This window comes from Poromitra crassiceps, assembly GCF_964638095.1.
Source record: "Poromitra crassiceps genome assembly, chromosome: 1".
NCBI lineage: Eukaryota > Metazoa > Chordata > Actinopteri > Beryciformes > Melamphaidae > Poromitra > Poromitra crassiceps.
In genome coordinates, this window is record NC_139623.1 from 87,133,108 (window position 1) to 87,154,453 (window position 21,346).

The window sequence follows — 21,346 nt, forward strand, 5'->3', positions numbered from 1 at the left end:
GACGTTTAATTAAACGTACTATTAATTTTTTTCTTTTTCAAGATTACATCAACCTGCCATGGGACTACAGGTGGAAACTAGCCCTTGGGCTATAACCTGGCATATTTACTGTACGGCTGTACTGTTAATTAATGTGCAATGTCCCATTCTTTAAATAAATGAATCTGAATCTGAGGCAAGACACGTCAAGCTAACGGCAACAAAGACGTATGTTGGCGCACTGCCTTCCGGTGTTCATTCTGGTTCCGTGGTTTACGCCCCATGACAAAAAGCGGGATGAAAGGTGCCCAGACTACCAGCGTGGTACCAGTACCGGGCAGGATGACCCGCCCCGTGTTCCGGTCCGCAGTGTTTTCGTTCCCCCATAGAAATGCAGCAGTAGGCAGCCTAACCTCGCCAGTCGCTATGAGTTAGAGAAAAAATAAGAAACATGGACATACCAAACTAAGTATTCAAAGAAGTTCTTGAAGAAACTTGCCGTATCCATAACATTACATCTTTGAAGGACTTTGGTTCCAACGTTCCGCCGATAGCCAGGTTTTTGGCCCCAGACAATTTTGCCAGGGTAATTTGCATAGCCTATAAATAGAGGACCGCTGTGTGAGATGGGGTGGTATCGGTTCTGTCGTTCATATTCCTGCCGTTCACCCTTGACGTACATGCAAACATGCCAGTCGAGCACGCAAAGTCGACGCCCCTGCGCCTAAAAAGGGCTCAAAACTCCAAGGGCACCGAAAAGTCCGTGCCCAAAAGCCAGAAGAAGGGAGAGAAAAAGCGCAGGAGAAAGACCAGGAAGGAAGACTACAACCTGTACCTGTTGAAACTGCTGAAGCAGGTGCAGCCCGGCGGCATGAGCATCTCATGTAAGGCCATGAGCATGATGGACTCGTTTGTCAAAGACATGTTCGAGCGCGTGGCCGGGGAAGCCTCTCGCCTGACCGACTACACCAAGCGCCGCACCATGACATCCAGCGACATCCAGGCCGCAGCGCGCCTGTTGCTGTCCGGGGAGCTGGCCAAGCACGCCGTGTCCGACGGCACCAAGGCGCTCGCCACCTACACAAGCTCCAGGTGACCAGGTAGCACCAAGACAAGGAACACCGTAGCCTTTCAATGAGGAACAGTCCTGTGTGACTGACTGCTGCTATGAATAACTTGCCCGCTAATGATGGATTCATGTTTGTTTTAGCCTACTATTGTCTGTCATTGTTTGTTTGTTTTTAACCAAACATTGAGTAAAATGTATCTCGATGTTAATGTTGACGCAATTAAAGAGTCACATGGAGTTGTTGAAATTACAAACCGTTGCCTTTTGCTTTAATTGCAGCCTTGAATTCCACTATCACCACTTGCTGTTGTCGATTATGCATTTAGTTTCCTCCTGCCATAGCCTAACAAATTGTGTAAGAATGGTAACCATTCTATGGTTATGCCAGAGCTGTATAATAGAAGAGTTCCGACATCTCCATTCACTCCAATGGACCAGTTTTTTTTCCAGGAAGTAGAAAGTGGAACTCTTGAGTAGGCTAAAAGAAGCAGCACTGTCGAGTTGCAGCAAAATGGTCAGTTTGTGTTGTACTTTGAAAGACCCTTCTCTCAGGGTCATCCCTTGAATCAAATTGTACATTATCAGCTTTATTTTAGCATGCAAAAGTAGCGCGAGACCCATTCCTGGCTGTTCATTGGCTAATGAGTCTCGCATTTTGGTCCTCCGCTGATGCCACTCTCTTACTAGAGGACACTAGGTTATGCCATAACCATTCTTATTGTCATGCCCAGGCCAAGGTGTGGCCTGCTCTGCCTGCTGTGTGACTATTTCCTGAGGAGCTAAACTCAGTGGACTTTGGTTTTGATTGTGTGATTTATTTCCTGTAAACTCTGTGGACTTTATGTTTACAATAGAGAAATGAGTTCTGCTGGGTCCATGACTGGTCGGTTCATTCTGTTATGGTGTGGTTAGATGGTGTAGTGATGTGGACCCAAATGCAGAGGAGAGAGAAGCAGCAGGCAAGGTTTCAGGTGCAACAGAAATAGTCTTTACTCAGGAAACTTCAAAATACAAAACAAAAAAACTCACTAGCCAGCGGCTAGGCTATACTCAGGAACAGGATGTAAAAACATACAGATCACAGGGTTGCTGAAACATACCACACCGGAGAACAGATAGACAATGATTCGACAAACACCACACACAGACTCAGACAATATATAGACAGCTAACTAATGACACATGAGGGACAGCTGGGAAGGCAGGAATACAGGGCAACATGGGAGAACTGATTGGTGGGGAAAACTCAGGTAATGGGGCAGACTAATGAGACATAGGCAACAGGTGGGAGGAATTATAGCAAGGGAACATGAACAGGTGGGGAGAAGACAGACTACACAAGGAATAAACAGAACTCATTTCTCTATTGTAAACATAAAGTCCACTGAGTTTACAGGAAATAAATCACACAATCAAAAACAAAGTCCACTGAGTTTAGCTCCTCAGGAAATAGTCACACAGCAGGCAGAGCAGGCCACACCTTGGCCTGGGCATGACACTTATGGCATATTGAGTTAAAAAGCTGTTTTAAGTGACAAAACGGACTTATGTACCAGTGAGTCTTGTCTTTTTCCTCTACAGGGAGGGATGCAAACTTCACCTTTAGGTGAGTCACCTTTTTCATCCCAAGTCCCAACCTATTCACCTTATTTGCCCATATCAGGACGCTTCTGCATTACGTCATTTTGTAGCCTAATCGTTCTTCCGTTTTAGACCCGGAAGTAGATTACTCCTACCTTTATCATTTTTAGACTTGCCAAAAAGCTGTTTTCAAGCAAAAAAACAGTTATATAAAGTTTTAATATTTTTTCGGATGATAACGTAACATTCCAAATATGTGACGAGTTTATCAGAATAACGCCTATTTGGTCATTTTTAACGAGCAGCGAGGAGGCTGGCTGTGTGACCGGCCTCAAGCTTCAGTTCTGCTTACTGTACGTTAGGCGTCCTGTGTGAACAAAGGCTAACGCTATGAGCATGTCTGAAGTTGGCTGCAATGTGGCTGCTGAATGTTGCCAAACTTCATTCATAGTTTACAGTTTATCGATGTTTACCGGCCAGCTAACGCTGAACCGGAAGAACAAATACAATTGAGTCCGACAGGAAAGAGAAAAAGTGGGCATGGCAACATAAGGTGAATAGGCACTTAAGTGAATGATTTTGTGTCTGACTCTGCCCTGGTATCTGTCACCTTTTTCACTATCCACCACTTTGCATGCCTGCCTGGCTGCCTCTAGTGGCCATGTGGTCGCATGCATGCAATGTAAGCCACAAGACCTACAAATCTGAATGACTTCGATTAAAAAAACAAAAACACTTCCATGCTTGTGAGGGGATATTTTGTTTCGGGAGTATGGCCCAAATGGTGAGAGTCAGTTCATGAGAAAAGGGCCATGCATTATATGCTATTAGGTAGCCTACTTACTTGCTCATAATTGGCTTAATTGGTCTAATTATAATTACAACAGCCTGCCAAAGAGCAGACTTGCACAGTAAAAAGAGGGTTCATACGAGCCATACTGTCTCAGCAGAACTCATTAGTTAAAACTGACAACCATGACTGTGACCAAGTTTGTTTTAATGCTTATTGGGAGCATTTCATGCATTTTCAAAGGTGTCTTGCCCTACATGTGACAACATCCACCAGCATTTTCAGCAGGGCAAAATGAACACTGCAAAACGAGAAGGATTTGCAAATGCTATTTGACACAGGTCTGACGATTTTGGTTAGTTTTTCCACAATCGTTTACATGTCTTTTGAATCTTTGGCTCATTTTCTCAAAACTCTAAACACGAAACCAGAGACACAATCTTAACTCTCTTTTATCTCTTTCCTTTTTTGCATCAAAATGACACACGCCATAGGTGCCGATTTATGTTTCTGCCAGTGGGTGCCCATGCCAACACAAGCCCCCCCAATGCTATAGTGTGGCGGCCGCCGCCACCCAAAAAAAACTTGGCTACTTGAAGCCAGATTAGAGGAATATTAACATTAAGATTAGACTGTTGTGATGTAATTATTCAGCCACCTTTTCTCACTCACCTCCATGTCACCTCTCCCTGCCCTGAGTCAGGCCCTCTGATTACACAATCATTCTGTGCCCAGACAGACCAAACCAGTTTAGCCTTTAGTTTAGACAGTTTATCCAACTTGTTCCCACTCCGATATATCTAATAATATATATCGTCATCCTGTCCTCTTTTCCCCTTCCTCTTTGAACACTGCAATCTGGGTTTGCTAAACCCTGATGTCATCTGCTATTAATTTATGCATTTACTTTTGCTACTAGGACATCCAAGCAAGTTCTGACAGAGAGCAATGCCATCGGAGCATTGGACAAACACATTTGCATATTTCCCCATGCCTTGTTCCTTACAAACTTTCCTTACAAACTTTTGACATGGAAGTAATCAAATTAAATAAGTGGTGGGTGGAAATAATCATTAGCCTATTCTTGGCATGCTGTTTTGGAACATTCAATCAAGACAAATAAAAAATAGACTCAACACCCTAACAGACATGGTATGAGAGTGCTATATATACCCATCACACCAATATCCGTTTCAGTGTAGAATGGTTAGTTCCTTGTTCTGCTCTCCCCTAGGAGCACCGGGAGCAGGGGATTTGTCCCTCTCAATGTATATTGCCATTAGGGACAGACAGACACGCCCGCTGCAGTAGCCTGCGCGTGCATTGTGCATTCTCTCTCTCGCTCCCGCTCCCCACCCCCGGGGTGCTCGGCTCCTCCCGTGGGCACTCGGGCCCCGGGGCACCCACGGCCTCGGCCCTCTACCACCAATCAACAACACACTGATGTGCTTGATACAACACTATGAATATCTCATCAGTAGGTTTAGGCCTTTTAGCATTTTCAGTGTTACACTGTAGACAGTTAAAGATTGTTATAGTAATATCTACTCAAAATATAAACACACAAATGCAATACAGTATCAAAACATTTTTATTGCCAGACCCGGAACAGGCTGGCCTCGAGGAGCCTTGGGGGCATACTGACTGACTCCTCGTTGATATTTTCACAGCGGCCATTTTGTGTCTAAAAGGCAGGGTAAACACAGGTGCAACCAAAACATTAATGTGGGTTTCCAACTTTCAATTCCAGTGCTGGGGTCCTCATTAATGTTTTGGTTTCACCTGTGTTTATCCTGCCTTTCCACAAAATGGCTGCTGTGAAAAAGGCCCATTGTTGAAACGTGCATACATGAGTGTTGAGCAGCAGCAGGCAGGCTGAATGAAGCTTGTGACACAGGTGAATCAATCACCTGTAATTAACTACTTCAGTGGTTCTCAGACTTTTCCCCCCTCTGAATTTTTCACATCAACGATTCTGAAACTGACACAAATTAGACCACGGACCCCCATTTGATAAGATTTTGTCCCAGGTTCCCTCATCTGATAAGATTTTAGATTTTGTGACAACCCTCCCACCTGTGTTGGGGTCGCTGATTGGGTGCACCTGGGCCCGGTGCACTTGGCTTAAGAAGACCATCAGACCATTCTGTCTCTCTCTCCTCACTGATGCACTTTTTTCTGTTCTTTTGTTTAAAGTAGTTTGTGTTGTCTAGTTATTTTCCCTTAGTTAATAAAAAAGAAACGCTGTTTAAACTTTTACTTTGTGTATGACTCCCCTCGTTTGTTACTTCCTTGAGCTGGGTTCTAACCCACTATGTCCAGGGCGGATTGGGTTGAAAATGAGTGTGGCTGTGGGTTATGATCCGGGGGAAAGGTCCATGGGCATGTTTAGTCCTGGAACCTCTTGGAAAGTCGTGGAAACCACCTCCCCAAGTCAGATTGGGCTGAAAACTTGCATGGCGGTGGGTTATCATCTGGGAAAGGTCATGGGCCGGTTGTAAAATCCTAGAAACCTTCTGGAAAGTCCTGGAAACCACCTGGACACACCATCATTTCCAGCCAAGCAAAATGCACAGTTGTTTTGCTTTGTGCCTATTTAACCCAGACAATGGCGGGTACATTAGTCTGTGCGTCCGTGTGCATATATTTTATGCGTGCCCACACACTAGGTCGGATTGGGCAAAAAAAAAATCCATGCCATTGAGTTATGATCCGGGGAAGGTAATGGGCAGGTTGGAAAGCCCTGGAAGCCACCTCAGTCCCACACGCCAGCTCGGATTGGGCTGAAGATTTCCATCCAAATAATCTGGACACCACCATTTCCGGCCGAGCAAAAGGCGCAGTTGTATCGCTTTGAGCTTATTTAACCCGGGCAACGCCGGGTACATGGCTAGTATATATTCACCACCTGGAAAGTATAAAGTATATAACATATATCAATAAATTACAATGTCTAAAAAAACTCTTGAGCAAGTCAAGCAAGGCCCTACTGAAACTGCCACACAGCCCCACCTAATTATACAGCTTTTTGTTCCTATAGACATATATAGTCACTTTGCATTGACTATAGGAACAAAAGAAGCTGGAATCAGTCCTCTGTACAGCCGACTCCTCAGGGAGTCACCTGTTTACTGGAGTTTAGGCTACTGAGGCTACTGAGTATACACCTAAACCTCCAGTAACCAAACCTGCAGGAGTGGCACAGCTTCAACCCTTCACACGTGCTGAAGGGAAGGAAGCTTGATGTGTTGGCATCCAGCATCCTGCAGCAGAGCTCATGTCTCAAAGTCTCTCATATCTCAAAGTCCCCAACATTTGGCGCCAACCTCGGCATGCGTGAGCCATATTATTCTCTGAGTCATATGCAGTACTCAAGCTACTGGCTGAGCTTTGCCGCAAAATGTGTCATCAAAAGTCTTCCCAGACCCAAGAATGTCTGAGCTTTTGTTCTGGAGTGTTTGTTCCATTTGTGAGACAATATAGCCAGGGCTGGACTGGCCATCTGGCATACCGGGCATTTTCCCGGTGGGGTGCCTTATGGGCCGGTCAGACTTTCTTTTCTTCTTTTTTTTTTACTGACCGGTCATAAAGTAGCTAGGCTCATTCTTATTCTTTCTTAATTGACAGACACTGGACTAACCCACATCTTTAAAGCCCTCCCCTTTTGGACTCGGTGCCTTCATTACACAGTGCATCTGCAGACTGCAAACAAGAGTACCAAGATGGATTAGACAAAATGTAAGGGAGGTGTGGAGAAATTGCGGGTCAAAAGAAGTTGGGCCCTTCATGCAAGATGCTGCCAAATGTGCAAACCTTTCTGCTGTTTGCTGCAGGAACGTCTTTACCCCCCATGGGCACAGTGAGGATGAGGAGAGGGAGAAAGATGAAGGTGAGAGTGGTGGAAGAGTAGAATTTGCGGTAAGCAGAAGCTAACAATGGCTAACATCAACATTAACAGTGAGTCAGCTGGCAGTGTTTCCTGTTTTGTTTATTTCTTATGCTATGTTGTTTTGTTCATTTATTTCTTATGCTATAGGCCCTATAGCATAAGAAATAAATGAACAAAACAACATAGCATGGGCTGAACAGTGTTTGGGAGCAGCTTGTGTGGGTGTTAATGGACAGTATAGCCATGGTTTTAGCATTTGTAGGAAGTGGCATGGTTGGTATACATATCCAGGGTAGCGTGAAGATGGGTGGTGTGCGATTGTGTGTGAAGATGGGTGGTGTGCGATCGTGTGTGTGTGTGTCCTCCTCCAGCCCTGCCTATAGCTTTTTCTGCAGTGGCCGCAAATAACTCAATTTCTGTAACAGCACCTATTTGTGCTTCCGGAGGTGTGGTCACATCTCACAGATCAACCTCTGAGCTCGTCGGTGTGTGAATGTGAGCATGAATGGGTGAATGTAGGCATTACTGTAAAGCGCTATATATAAATCCAGTCCATTTACCATTAAAACATCTTGCTATTGTATATTCTGTGTCCTTACTTGACCTCTTCAAAGAATTTGATGGGAATCATTCCACGTGTCATTAAGCGTGCAACTCGGCCATTTGAATAGAAACATGAGTGACATTTAATGATGTCTAATATTTAAAAAAAATGAGGACAAGCAAAGAACAAGGTGATCTTTGTGATATCATGCAGATTCTGTTACTGCGGCGTACAATAAGAAGCAGCTTCAATCAGGAATTAGTTGCGTATTAGGGATGTTCCGCCCTTAGGTGATGGAAATAGAAACCAAACAGAGGATGTTGGATGGGGAATAATCACCTTAACCGATATCATGTGGACTCTGACGCTAGTCTGACTTGGTGGATTATGTGTTTGCTCAAGTCGGTAAACAAACCCTTGCTTTGCAGCAAAGGTGGAACATGGCAGGTTCAAGTTCAGAGTCTTTGTTGAAGAAATGTGCTGCAAGCAACTCATTGTTGGGTCCAATGGCAATAAAGTAATTATTCAAAATTGACAAAATGTTGCAAAACAAAAATCTAACACTGAAATAGGGATTCTTAACCAGCACTGTATTATCACAAAATATTCAGTCATTATGGTTGAGATGAAGGTTGATATCTGTGCAGCAATTGCTTCAGTTCTGGGGCCGTAAAACGTGATTCACGAGAGAGGAATTTCACATGATACAGAAATATTGATGTATAGTATGTGGGCTTTGTGGAAACATTGTTTCCCCCTCAAGCAGCCATGGTGAGGAAAATGTACAGTTGGTTACCTGTGGTTAATCCCCACTCAGATACACTTATGGCTGCTGAATGGAAAGAGACAGGAGTGCTGCCTATAGTGCCGAGCTCTCTGTAAGATCATCTCCACACCATTGTGTGGATCCCAGCCTCTGGATTTCTGGAGGGCATCAGTGGAGAAGCATTATGGTTCAGATGACGCTGACAGTACTAGTAGGGTTTTGTTTGGCAGGGTGTGCCTACTCGCCACGTCTGACATGGTGTTCGGGAGACCTACTTTCTGAACAAAGAGTGGTAGCCCCTGGCTAAATAAGGGGGGATGTGAAAACAAGCATCAGTCTGGTGGAGCAGCTTGGGCAATATTGAGGCCGTTTTAGACACTCGACACGCGTAAAAGTGGCTGAAACAATGCAATGCAGCCTGGGATTGAATGCTTATGTCACTTCTTTAGGGCTGTATGACCAAAGTTATTATAGGTTATCATCAAGTATTTTTATTTATTTTTAATTTTTAATTTAATTTAATTTTTATTTTATTTTTTTGGCGAGGGGGTTCTCTCATTGTCCTGTTGATGGAGTGGGGGGATTCTCATAATGTTCAAATCTATTTATGTGGCTGTGCGTTATATGTTCAAAGAAATATAGTACAATTCTGAATATGATTGGTGTCTCTTGATGATGTGTACAGCAAATTTCAGAGAATATTCCTTTACGATACTGAGAAAAGTTTACACCAAAATAAAAATAAATATTTTTCAGCATTTATTTTTGCTTAAAAAAAATATTCCAGTGGTAGTAGGTTTTCTCTACTGACCACCTTATTTTTTTTGACCTGCTTGACATAACATGTTACAAGACCATAGACATACGTTAATCTTATTGGTTCATCTATTGTTCCAGGCCTGTCAGTCGATCCGGTCGTGGGATCCACAGCTGGTTGGACCACTTTCCTCTCTGCGAGTTTCCAGTTAAATGGAAAGGAGGCTGGAACAGAGGCTACTGTAGTATAAATAGCTGGAAGTCATGACGGCAAGAGCAAAGTGAGAACAGACAGACTGAGGGAAAGAGGTGGGGCAAGATACTGTGGGCATCCACACAAGGTAAGTGAGAACTTTTCTACAGCTGTGCCTCACCATGGAAGAAAGATAAGAGAGGAGAGTTCCACAGCCTGGGGTATTGTTGGTGATTAGTTACAAGATAAATGCATTTTAAGTCAAGTAAATTTTATTTGTATAGTGCCCAATCATAACAAAAGTGATCTTGTGACACTTTTCATATAGAGCAGGTCAAGACCAGGGCTCCTTGTTTTAGAGCTGGCAACAGAAACCAGGGATACAAACTTCTGGAGAGTGAAAATGGTGACAAATACCAGGGCAGACACAAAAACACTCACATTCACTTAAGTACCCTATTTTGTGATCAAAAAGGTGACTAGTTTGTTAATAAAAAAGCTATTTTACTATTTTCTTTGAAATGAAATGTGATGGATGTCACAGCTTTCAGCAGGCCAGTAGCACATTTGCTTTGCTTTTTTGCTGATTTGCTTTTCTTCTCAGATTGTCTTGTCCAATTGAAGCCACATCAGGCTGGCGTCCAGTTAAGTTTCATACATTCAGAATCATGCATGGTTTTTGCCTCAGTCTATGCTGGACTTTAAATCACTTGTAAAAACTCATTCATATAAAGTTACAGTTGCAATTTATTAACCTCTTGTTGTATCATATTCATTCATCGTGCTGTTCAATTTGAACACCAGCTTATTGGATTTTCAATTAGGCTAGTTTTGTAATAGCCTTCTTTGTTCTCTATCGATCTTCAGATATGTGTAACTTTTGTGTGTTTGAGTCTTATTACAGTAGTACTTTGTTACAAAGTTCTGAAAAGTGCACATTACACATTCACACACACACACACACACACACACACACACACACACACACACACACACACACACACACACACATATCAACGACCCATAATTTAGTAAACATTTGGGCCATGGACCCCATTTGATGAGATTGTGTCCCTTGAACTCAAATCTGACAATATATTTTTATTGTTTTGTCCAGAATTACATTACGTCATTTTTCCATGCCTACCTGTCCTGTGAAGCTGGTTAAAACAGTTATTCTTCTAATGTGTTAACGTCTTCTAAATTAAAGAGTGGCGAAGTTTAGCAATTCACCACTTTGCTGGGGACCCCCTGTTGGTCCCCAGACCCCACGTTGAGAACCACTAGGTTAGAGGCTTGATCTGTAACTTTTTCTTTAGACCTGTCAGTATAGAATATAAAGCAGGTGACTGATCTTTAGACCTGTCAGTATAGAATATAAAGCAGGTGACTGATCTTTAGACCTGTCAGTATAGAATATAAAGCAGGTGACTGTCAGTATAGAATATAAAGCAGGTGACTGATATGTGGGGCTCCCCCTGTTTTCCACACCAGGTTGAGGACAATGTGGCTGGCCCTTGTTGTGTATCAGCTCGCCACACTCGCTCTCGTCCAAGCTCTGAATGTGGGACACTGCCTCGGACAATCTACGTTCAGAAAGCCAGGTCAGAGCAACCAGCAACCCTGATAGTGGGGCAGCTTAGCTAAACATTCCCTAATAATTGTGCATTTGGTGATAAAAGCATATAACTTGGTACATTTGTCAGCCTATGGAATTTAGTAACTGCAATACAGTTGTGTAGACTAGTCTGATAAGGGTGATCTTGGTGTCAAATCATACATTTCTTATGATGAGGAATTCAAATTTGGAACTTTACAATTTCTCAGAAGCTTCCTTCTATCACAATTCAAGAGATTAGGTTTGGGCAGTTATGGCAATCACTTATTTGGAGTCTTGAATTGTGAGATAGAAGGATGCTTCTGAGTACTTCTAAAGTACCAAATTTGAATTCCTCAACATAAGAAATGTATGATTTGACACCAAAACATACATACAGTATCAGACTAGTCTAACAAACCTTAGTGCAGATACAATTTCCATAGGCTGCCAGTCTGTGGCCACATTTCCCCAACTTCAAAATTCATGATGCCCCCATATCCAATTCTTTTTGGAATGCCTTTGGCTATAAGTGTACCAAAGTATATGCTTTTATCTCAAAATGCACAATTGTTATACTTAACTGCCCCACTATGATACCTCTTCTCACCTCTCTTTCTCCTGCAACATAATAAGCTGCAGCACAGTGGCACCCTGCTTGAGGAGCGTTTTCCTTTGTTTTTTGTTCTTGGTGTGAGGTGTGTCACGGGTTTGTTCCCGGAGTGAGGTGTGTCACGGGTTTGGAGATGTCCTGTTGAAAAAGGAGCTGTTTGTTGCGTGATGGAGTTCTAAAGGACCTGTCAGTGATGGAGTTCTAAAGGACCTGTCAGTGATGGAGTTCTAAAGGACCTGTCAGTGATGGGAGAAGGAAGCAGTGTGAACCAATTTTGGTTCTGCAGCCTGCAGGTGCATACTTTGAAAAACAAGATGGATATATCCATTTTAATGCTTTATTTTGTCTATTTGTTGGCTAAAGTGACTTTACGCACATCCTTAATAACCCTTCAGCAATACATTATCACTGCAAAACATACAGTCATGACAGCATCCAACTGTAGCAGTACGCCTGGCCTTAGTGGAGAAAATGGACTCCATATTCGATGGAATAGAGATAATTGCTGCATGTGAAATACACCACCCGTGGAAGTATCATGAGGAATCCTTGGACTCAGGTCTTGGAATTAAAGAATAATTCTGGTTATTGTCAACCTTATTTTCCTGTTCTTCCCGTTATAACAAGTGGTCAAAATGTTGTGTTGAAAGGGTGTGTAATCGCTTTTGGAGTTCAATGTTGCAGGTTGGCCCTGTCTGTCTGGGTGTGTGTTGGACAGCAGCAGTCCCTGAGAACTGGAGGAACGAAAAGCTCTATGAAATAAGTGACGAAATTGACAAAAACTAGGAAAATAAGGCCCAGGTTGTTCTGTAAATAACTCGACTTATCCTTTAAAATTCCGAAGATGATTTTGGTCTCATCCTCTATCTCTTCAGCTAACTCTGATGTCGAAGTCCTCTGTGGGACAGAGAGGGTGGGACTCCAGATTCTGCTGTGTCCCATCTACTTCAGCGGCTACAACGAATCCCAGATGGCCCTCAACGCCGAACACTCCAAAGACGAGTGCAAGGGGACTCCCGACTGGACGGTGGACCCGCCAGTTCTCAAATTCAACTTCTCCATCAGGGAAGAGGCGATCGCTGCTTGCTCCAACAAGCTCACGGTATTTTAGCTTTCCACCGAAAGGAACCATAGTTCCAACGATCTAAACCTCTTCTAAAACACATTATGGGATCTCTTCTATTCCCTAACAGATCAAACAGGAGGTGGGCACTGGAGTGTTTTCAGACTTCTCCAATGTCCAGTTCATCAACATCTCAGGCATGATCAACTCCCTGGAGCCCAATGCAGGAACCATTACCTACCGCCAAGAGATAATGTACAAGTTCTCCTGCCGCTATCCACTCCAGTATCTGGTCAACAACACTCAGATGACCGTGTAAGTGGCCCGTGCAGCTCACATGCCCTTAGGCCTATTCATCACTGTGACATTCATATCAGTTAAAGTCGAACCTGTTCGTCACGTGCATAATGAGTCCGTTTCAGACTGAAAACATAGTTTGTCTAAGATGACAGATTGAGAGGTGGGTCATAGTATCATGTCGATGATTTTATTTGACAATTCTGGGGACTGGATTGGGCTTTGGCCAATCCAGGCAATCCTTTTGACGGGAGGAGTGGATGTCAGCGACCCGCAGGCAGCCAGCTGCCTTCGTGTTGCCGAGCGGAGAGTGCAGCACGTCGGCCTGGAATCTCCGAGGTGCAACCCCTGACAACCAAGCTCTCGGATGCGCGCGCCATTATCACTGCTGTAACGATACAATATGCCTGGTATGCGCGTTTTAACGAGCCAGTTACATTTCTTTGCATTCTGAGAGATTATAGTTTTTGTTTTTTGTTCATGTTTCTAACAATTGGCCAAGTTAGTAGTTAGTTTATGGGATAGGAATTCTGCCAGATGAGAGGCACTAGGCGCCATTTTCGACTTCATTTGGAAGAGAAAATTATCCAGAAATGAAGATTTGATTGACAGCTGCATGTTGTGATATGATTGGTTGAAATGGGGTAGAAATTTGATAGTACTGGGTGACGTCAGCAAACTGTAAATTACTGTTATCAATGAAATCTTGAAAAACGAACTTTTGATGTGAAAAAGTGTGAAAAACTAAAGAAATTAGATTGTTGTGATTTGTTTTGCATACATTATTAAATAGGTGCACTGCATACCCAGGTATTTGAACTAAAAGAAAAGAAAAGTCATTCTTGGGTTCAGCTCGACTTTAATGTCCATTTTGTTACTCGCTGCCACTGATTGGGATAACAACGCGATTCAACCTATAGAGAGTGCATGCAACCTTTTACATTTGCTGTTCTAAATTTAAAATAAACTCACAGCCCTTTGTTTGAATGATGTTGTGGTGTTCAGACCTTCATGTGGTTGTTTCAGACTGAAGGTTTTAACACGGAAACATCAATGCTTTTTCACTGTGCGAGAAAAAAACAAGTGTGAATTCACATTAGCTGCGACCACATATACGAATTTCCAAAATGCAGGATGGCAGGGGCACCCCGCCTGTGCCACCCCAACCCCCCCCCCCCCCCGTTTAGCCAATTCGCATGAACACAAACACACAAACACACTTGTCCTCCATGCCAAGTTCAGCCTTCTAGGGTGAGAACTGTGGTCGCCACAGGGTGGTTCACTTTTTGCGGACCGAGCAACCGACTGACTAACTGACTAACCGACTGACCAACCAACCGACCCACCGACAGAGCATCTTATAGAGCTGCTGGTCACAGCTAAAAAAAAGAAGAGCTGTGTAGTTAGCATGAGCAGTGATAGCCACCATGGCTGAACAGACAAAGAAAAGATTAAATCAAACTGCTTCAATCCAACGAGAAATAAACCAAAGAGACAAGGAAGTAGCGGATTACAACTTTGACATCAAGCTAATTCTAAGATGTGTAGGCTTAAATGAGCAAGTGCACATTCAAACAAGTATTCAAACAAAACAAAATCAATACAAAATAAAATAAACATTTAGGATTACATCGTAAGGATTACATTGTCACTTTTTAATTTACGGTGATAAAATGTAGCCGTATGAAGCCATTTGAGACTATAACTGTGATTGAAGGCTATACAAGTAAACCTTGACTTGACTATACGGAAAGTATACTGGCTGGTAACGCTACATGGCACAGACACTGCTCTTACTGTATGTCGCTCCTGTGTCTTGTTTCAGGAGGGCTTGAATCACACATTGTTGTGCTTGACTGTGTTGTTCCCTCGTACAGTATATCAAATGAATGATGACCTGGTTGTTGACAAGGTGGGGTTTCCCCCTGATGACAGCTGCTGACAGAAATGATTTCACCCAACAGGTCTGGGGTGAGCGTGGCCATCAAAGACAAGAATGGGAGTTTCATAAGCACACTGAGCATGCAGCTCTATCCGGTAAGGTGGGGCAATGCTTTTTGGAAACTATGGAGAAAGAGAGAGTACATATATATACGGTATATATATACACTGTGTGTGTGTGTGTGTGTGTGTGTGTGTGTGTGTGTGTCTGTGTATATATATATATATATATATATATATATATATATAAACATCTATAAACATCTTTAAAAGCAAGCTCAAAACCCATCTTTTCCGCCTCGCTTTCCCTGAGCACAGCCTGGGCTCCGGATAGCTCTACTGCACCCTTTTAGCCTCTTTTCTTACTCTTTTTTCTGCCTATTATGTCTCTTTTAGTGTGTTTTGTTCTTATTGTAGTGTCCTTGAGTCTGAGAAAGGCGCTTTTGAAATCGAATTTATTATTATTATTATTATTATATATATATATATATATATATATATATATATATATATATATAGGGAGCAAGTGGGCAATCTCTGTCTGTTCTCTGTTTACATTTTTGTCCCACTGATGATGTCATAGGCATTGTGACATCATCAGTGATGTCACTCGAGCAATTGTGGTTTTGGTTACACTCAAGCGATTGAGACAGCACTGATGATGTCATAGACATTGTGACATCATTGTGATGTCATCAGTGAGTGATGTCATCAGTGATGCAGGCGAGATGCCTAGTATCCAAAAAGACAACCGAGGCATTCTGTCAAGTAAAGACAAAAACAGCCTTCATAAAGCAAGACAATTAAAGATGACTGTGTGTCAACCTAATGAGGAAAATGTAGAATAATAACCCAAAGGTCAATATATGAGTGGAATCCCCTTTTCGTCAAAAACATCAACATACAGTAAAGATGAGATAATAATGATATCCTTCCCTCTCCTACATTATTTGGCTCAAAGGACCGTTCCTACACATCCGTGCTACAGATCCCTAATGGAGGCCTGCAGCTAAAGACCAGGATCTATGTAGAAGTGAAAGCCACCAACCTTACCAACAGGTAGGCTACTTCTCCACCCATCTAACTGATAGATATAGGTTAACTGTTCATATAGGTTAAAAAAGTGAACCAACCTGTCATCCAGAGCTAAGCTAACTAACCCCAGCAAACAAAACCTTACCTGAAAATAGAAAGAGATGATTGGTTTTCCCCATCTTGTTGTGTGACTGACACCAAAGTTTTCCCTCCCAGATTCAATGTTTTCCTGGACAGATGTTATGCCACGACCACCCCCTTCCCCGACAACAGCACATTTTATGATCTCTTTGTTGGGTGAGTGAATTTGCCTACCTGGATGAAAAATTAGATATTTGTGGCTGATATACAGAAAATAAGTACTTTTCATCTACCCCTCTACCCCCCCCCCCCCACACACACACACACACACACACACACACACACACTACTCTCCACCACCAGGTGTACCCGGGACCCCCAGACGGTACTGGCGGTCAATGGATTGCAGCAGGAAGCACGCTTCTCCTTCGAGGCTTTCCGCTTCATCCACCACAGGAACAGGACTCTGTCCACCTTCTACCTGCACTGTGCCACCAGGCTCTGTGAGCGCTCCTTCTGCCCCAGCCTCATTCAGGTCAGCTTCTGCTGCCAGGCTTCAAAACAGTCACCTCAGATTACATCATGCTATGGATCTAACAGTCACCTCATATTACATCATGCTATGGATCTATTCACCGTTGCACGTATTTGGTGTATTTTCATGGGAAGTTGTCATGGCAATCTGGATTGCTAAGAATGAGTAAACTGAACTCTACACAGTTAAAGGACAGCTGTTGGTTACACTCTTGAGGTGAACGGTAGGCTGATATGAGGTCACTGTTCAGATATCCAGCACCTGATGGATTTGATGCAGTTTGTTTAATTGCATATTTATTTTAGAATTGATCAATACAACATTGGTTGCCTATAAGAAGCGCTTAAATCAGGGGTGGCCAAACTACGGCCCGCTGCCCGTTTTTAAGTGGCCGCCATGAATTTAGCAAAAAACAAACAAACAAAAGTTTTCCAACAGGTTGAAAACTGCCGCTTCTTAATATTGTTTGGCCCGCGACTCCTTATATTTTTCTGTATGCGACCCTGCCTTAAATGAACATGGCAACATTTTTGGGAGATTCGCCTATTTGCCATATTCCCATTAAGACAAGAAGATACAGTAGATACCCTTCTCTTCTCTGTGTTCATTAGAAAGTAGCCATGCACCCTCCTGCTAGTTAGCTTAGCACAAATTCTTGTGTATTCTGCACTGCAGGGCTAGCCTACCGCCATTAAGTCACCAACATTCCTGCAAAGCCAAAACGCTCTTGTGTACTCTTATGTACGTAAAATTATGAGACATTTTAATTTACAAAGCAAGTACTTTCCTGCAGAAAACCAGAAGCTATGTATTTGGAAACCATACCATACCATCCACATCAAGGCGTTCCTAAGATATTGCGTTAACGGGTTTGAAAATGGCATTCGTGAACTTACTTAATCCACCGAACGTACCATCCACATCAATCGTTTTCAGCGTGTAGCAACGAGCTAGCGACTAGCGCTGCTGTTGTTTTGTTTCTAAGGCAGCGGCGCAGGCATTTCAGCTCGGCAGATTCGACACGTACAGCAGCAGAGGCATACGGGGGCGTGGAAAGGAAATCCAAATATGGTTGCAGCCGCAGTCAGAGCGGAGCAGGGAGCGGAATGGGATTTCCATCCGGCACCAATGAGAGAGCTAAGTCCACCATGCTGCTTCAATCCAGTCAGACTACAGTGACCTTGGACTTTGACCACCAAAATCTAATCAGTTCATCCCTGAGTCCAAGTCGACGTTTGAGCCAAATTGGAAGAAATTCTGTCAAGGCGTTCCTGAGATAGCGTGTTAACGAGCTTGGAAATGGCATTCGTGAGGTCACAGTGACCTTGAACTTTGACCTTTGACCACCAAAATCTAATCAGTTCATCCTCGAGTCCAAGTCGACGTTTGAGCCAAATTGGAAGAAATTCCGTCAAGGCATTCCTCAGATATCGCATTAACGAGCTTGGAAATGGGGTTCGTGAGGTCACAGTGACCTTGAACCTTTACCTTTGACCACCAAAATGTAATCAGTTCATCCTTGAGTCCAAGTGGATGTTTGAGGCAAATTTGATTAAATTCTGTCAAGGCGTTCCTCAGATATCGCGTTAACGAACATCGGACGGACGGATGCGGACGTACAGATGGATGGACAACCCGAAACCATAATGCCTCTGGCCTGGCTATCGCCGTGGCGGAGGCATAATTGGAAACAGAAAGTATGTCCCACCACATGCACGCCAGAGATAGAGAATATTGGTATATTTTCTCAAAATATTCCAGTTTGCAGCCCAGGCCGCAGCTCTGACCAACAGCTTTGGCCGGTCGTATTTGCGGTGGAAAACCAACAGGTACTACCTACCAAAAGCGAGTAGAATAGAGTAGAGACAATACTATGCAGTCGAAATGCGGCATCCATAAGTATAAAAAAAAAGTATTTGAGATATTCGAATAACCTCTCACCCAATCCACCTACAGGCCTGCAGGAGGCGTCGCAGCGCTGATGATGTCCAGGGCACCACGCTGAGCGACGTGGCCACCGTCACCTCGGGCCCCATCACCACCCATGTGGACAACGGTGAGAAACTGAATGGCCACCAGCATTCAGGGATGCTCCAGCATTCAATGGCACTGCCGCAGCAGAATAATGAAGGCACAGTATTTACTGTATAATACCCATCTCATACCAGTCATGCATGAGTTGCTTGGAAGTTTCCTTTGGCCATGGATTGAACTGAGGGGTTTTCTCTTGCTCTGTCACAGGGGATCCGGTGGAGACTGCAGGTATGCGTCTACTAATACAGTGATTTCTATGTGACTCATATCTACATCTACGTACATCTGCATCACAACATCACATCTAGATCACATCTATGTCACAGCACAGAGTGAAATGGATAGTAGGAAAGACTATGATTTGGGCGCGATTGACAGGTCGTCTGTCCAGTGCTCGCACAGCTTGTCGATCACGGACCAATAACAGGCAGAGCTGCGGCTCTGTGGGGAAACCCCTGGTCTCCTGTGCCGTCTCGTGCCGTCTCACGTGAACTGAAGATCTCCAAGATCCAAGTGACGGCCACACTCCCAGACTCCAGGGTTCAAAACGGGAGTCCAGAAACCAATGGCTGATGTCACGGTGACTCCATGCATATTTTTTATCCGGTCTATGGTCCTTCAAAAAAACCGACCCCATAGGTCGTTTGTACAAGCAGCTTTTACGACCTATATTTACATTTTAAAATTCAGCAACTTCTAGCGGTCATGTAGGCTAAAATAACAACAGTCTGCTCTTGCAATAGCATGGGGGAAAGAAAGTAAGGGTGTTGTGGTCGATCCCCAGCATTTTCAAAGTCTACATTTCAACCGTAAGTCAGTTTTGTTGATTTAACCTTAACCCAAACCATAACCTTAATCAAGCTGTTTTAGTTGCCTAACCTTAACCAATAACGTATAACAATTTCAAATGAACGTTGGAGACATCGCGACATTTTCAAATGAACATTGGAAACGGTCCAGTGGGTGGTATTAGAAGAGTAGGAACAAACAACTATACAGTATGTATGTGGTCGTATGGGTTGGAGGACCTGTTGACATCACACGTCCAAGGACATCATCACACCACATCTATATAACATCACATTTCGTGTATATCACATCACATTTTATATCGCATCACATTTACTATCTAAGTACATCACATATCTCATATCAAATCATATTTAAGGATATCATGCCTACATCACATCACATCTACAGCTTAGCACTTTTTGAGTCGTATTACCATAGCTTATTCACCAACTCATCAGCAGCATCGGGTCACACACGCTGCAGTAATGTTACTTTTCCCAGTAGGTAGTAATATTTACAGTGGCTTGTCTAAGAAGTTGTCATCCTTTTGGTTAATTGCTCTCACAATGAGCTAGCTTAGAATGGAAATGGCAGAAACATAACTTTCCCCAGGTGGAAGTATTATTTATTTCAATTTTTTTTTGTAACAAGCACAACACTGCTGATCAGTATGGAAATGATCTAAGGTCTCATTTCTAATCATGGTTGTCTTTTTCTCTCCAGGTGCTCAGCAGACTGGTGAGAATGGTACTGTGCTGGCTGTTTCAGTAGTAGCAGGCATTGTGGGAGCCCTCTGCATTACCTTGTTGGCGTTCATCGCTCGCCACACCTTCAACTATTGGAATATTTTTTGAAGAGCACCATCCTCCAGCACCTGCACGGCTTCATTATTTTCTATTAATTTTATATTCTGAAATTGGGGATATAATTAAGGGCTATAATTGTTTGTATAATCCAAGCAGGGTTATGCTTAGGTCATTCAAACATATAGTTGTTTCTATTAAAGGTGTTTGACTGACAGGACTTGTTGCCACAAAATTGGTGTATATAACCATAATGCCTTATTTTATATATCAACATTTTTAATAAAAGTATATTATTTTTTCTGCATGTTTCTTACTATGGTCTTTCTACCATTATTGGAACATATTTGCTTTTTTCGGCTTATTTCCTTCATTGCAGCTCCAGTTCACATCTAGCGGTTCCTTTAATGCCCCTCCCCCCCTTATATCCATGCCACCCAATGTGAACAGGGAGTCCACTGCTGCTCAGCCTCATGGCACATGAGCCTGACAGCCTGCTGTTCAGCCTCTTTAATTAGTAATCCATGCCTTCAAATTAGCAACTAGTGTCATTGATTAAATAATCTGTACCATCAATTTTAAAAACATTGAACCAGGTCAGTCATTGATTTGATTGATTGCAGGCATGGAAAGGAGCAGGTAATCTGGTTCAGTGCTACTAAAATCGAGGGAGTTCAGTTTATCCATTTGAGAGATTACTAAATTGAGAGTACAGATTACTAATTCAGTTTGTGAAGTATGACTTTCAACATTTAGAGGAGGGGTTTCCACAGATGGGGAACCGAGGCGGAGGGAGGACAACTGAAGTTCGTCTGCCCAGCTTGTAAGTCCTGAACAATTCTCTCTTGTGCAATGGAACATAAATGGATGGACGGACCTGAACTATGAGTTTAGGCTCCTGATATTACTGAGCTTCAACCCGGATTTTATTTCCCTCAATGAAACTCACTTAACTGGATTGCATATGATTGACATTGATGGATACACC

The 21,346-nt window shown here is 43.1% G+C and overlaps 1 protein-coding gene across 1 annotated transcript; it reads left to right on the plus strand.

The window, feature by feature from the left end:
* Positions 1 to 667: 667 nt before the first annotated feature.
* On the plus strand, positions 668 to 20,409 carry LOC310797461 (zona pellucida-like domain-containing protein 1; the record flags this gene model as incomplete). Its single annotated transcript, XM_083659846.1, has 11 exons — positions 668 to 1,071; positions 11,062 to 11,171; positions 12,653 to 12,879; positions 12,971 to 13,155; positions 15,102 to 15,174; positions 16,040 to 16,137; positions 16,330 to 16,410; positions 16,558 to 16,729; positions 18,686 to 18,785; positions 18,971 to 18,991; positions 20,279 to 20,409. 11 exons carry the CDS (start codon positions 668 to 670, stop codon positions 20,407 to 20,409), a joined length of 1,602 nt encoding a protein of 533 aa, XP_083515972.1.
* Between the last annotated feature and the right edge of the window lie 937 nt (positions 20,410 to 21,346).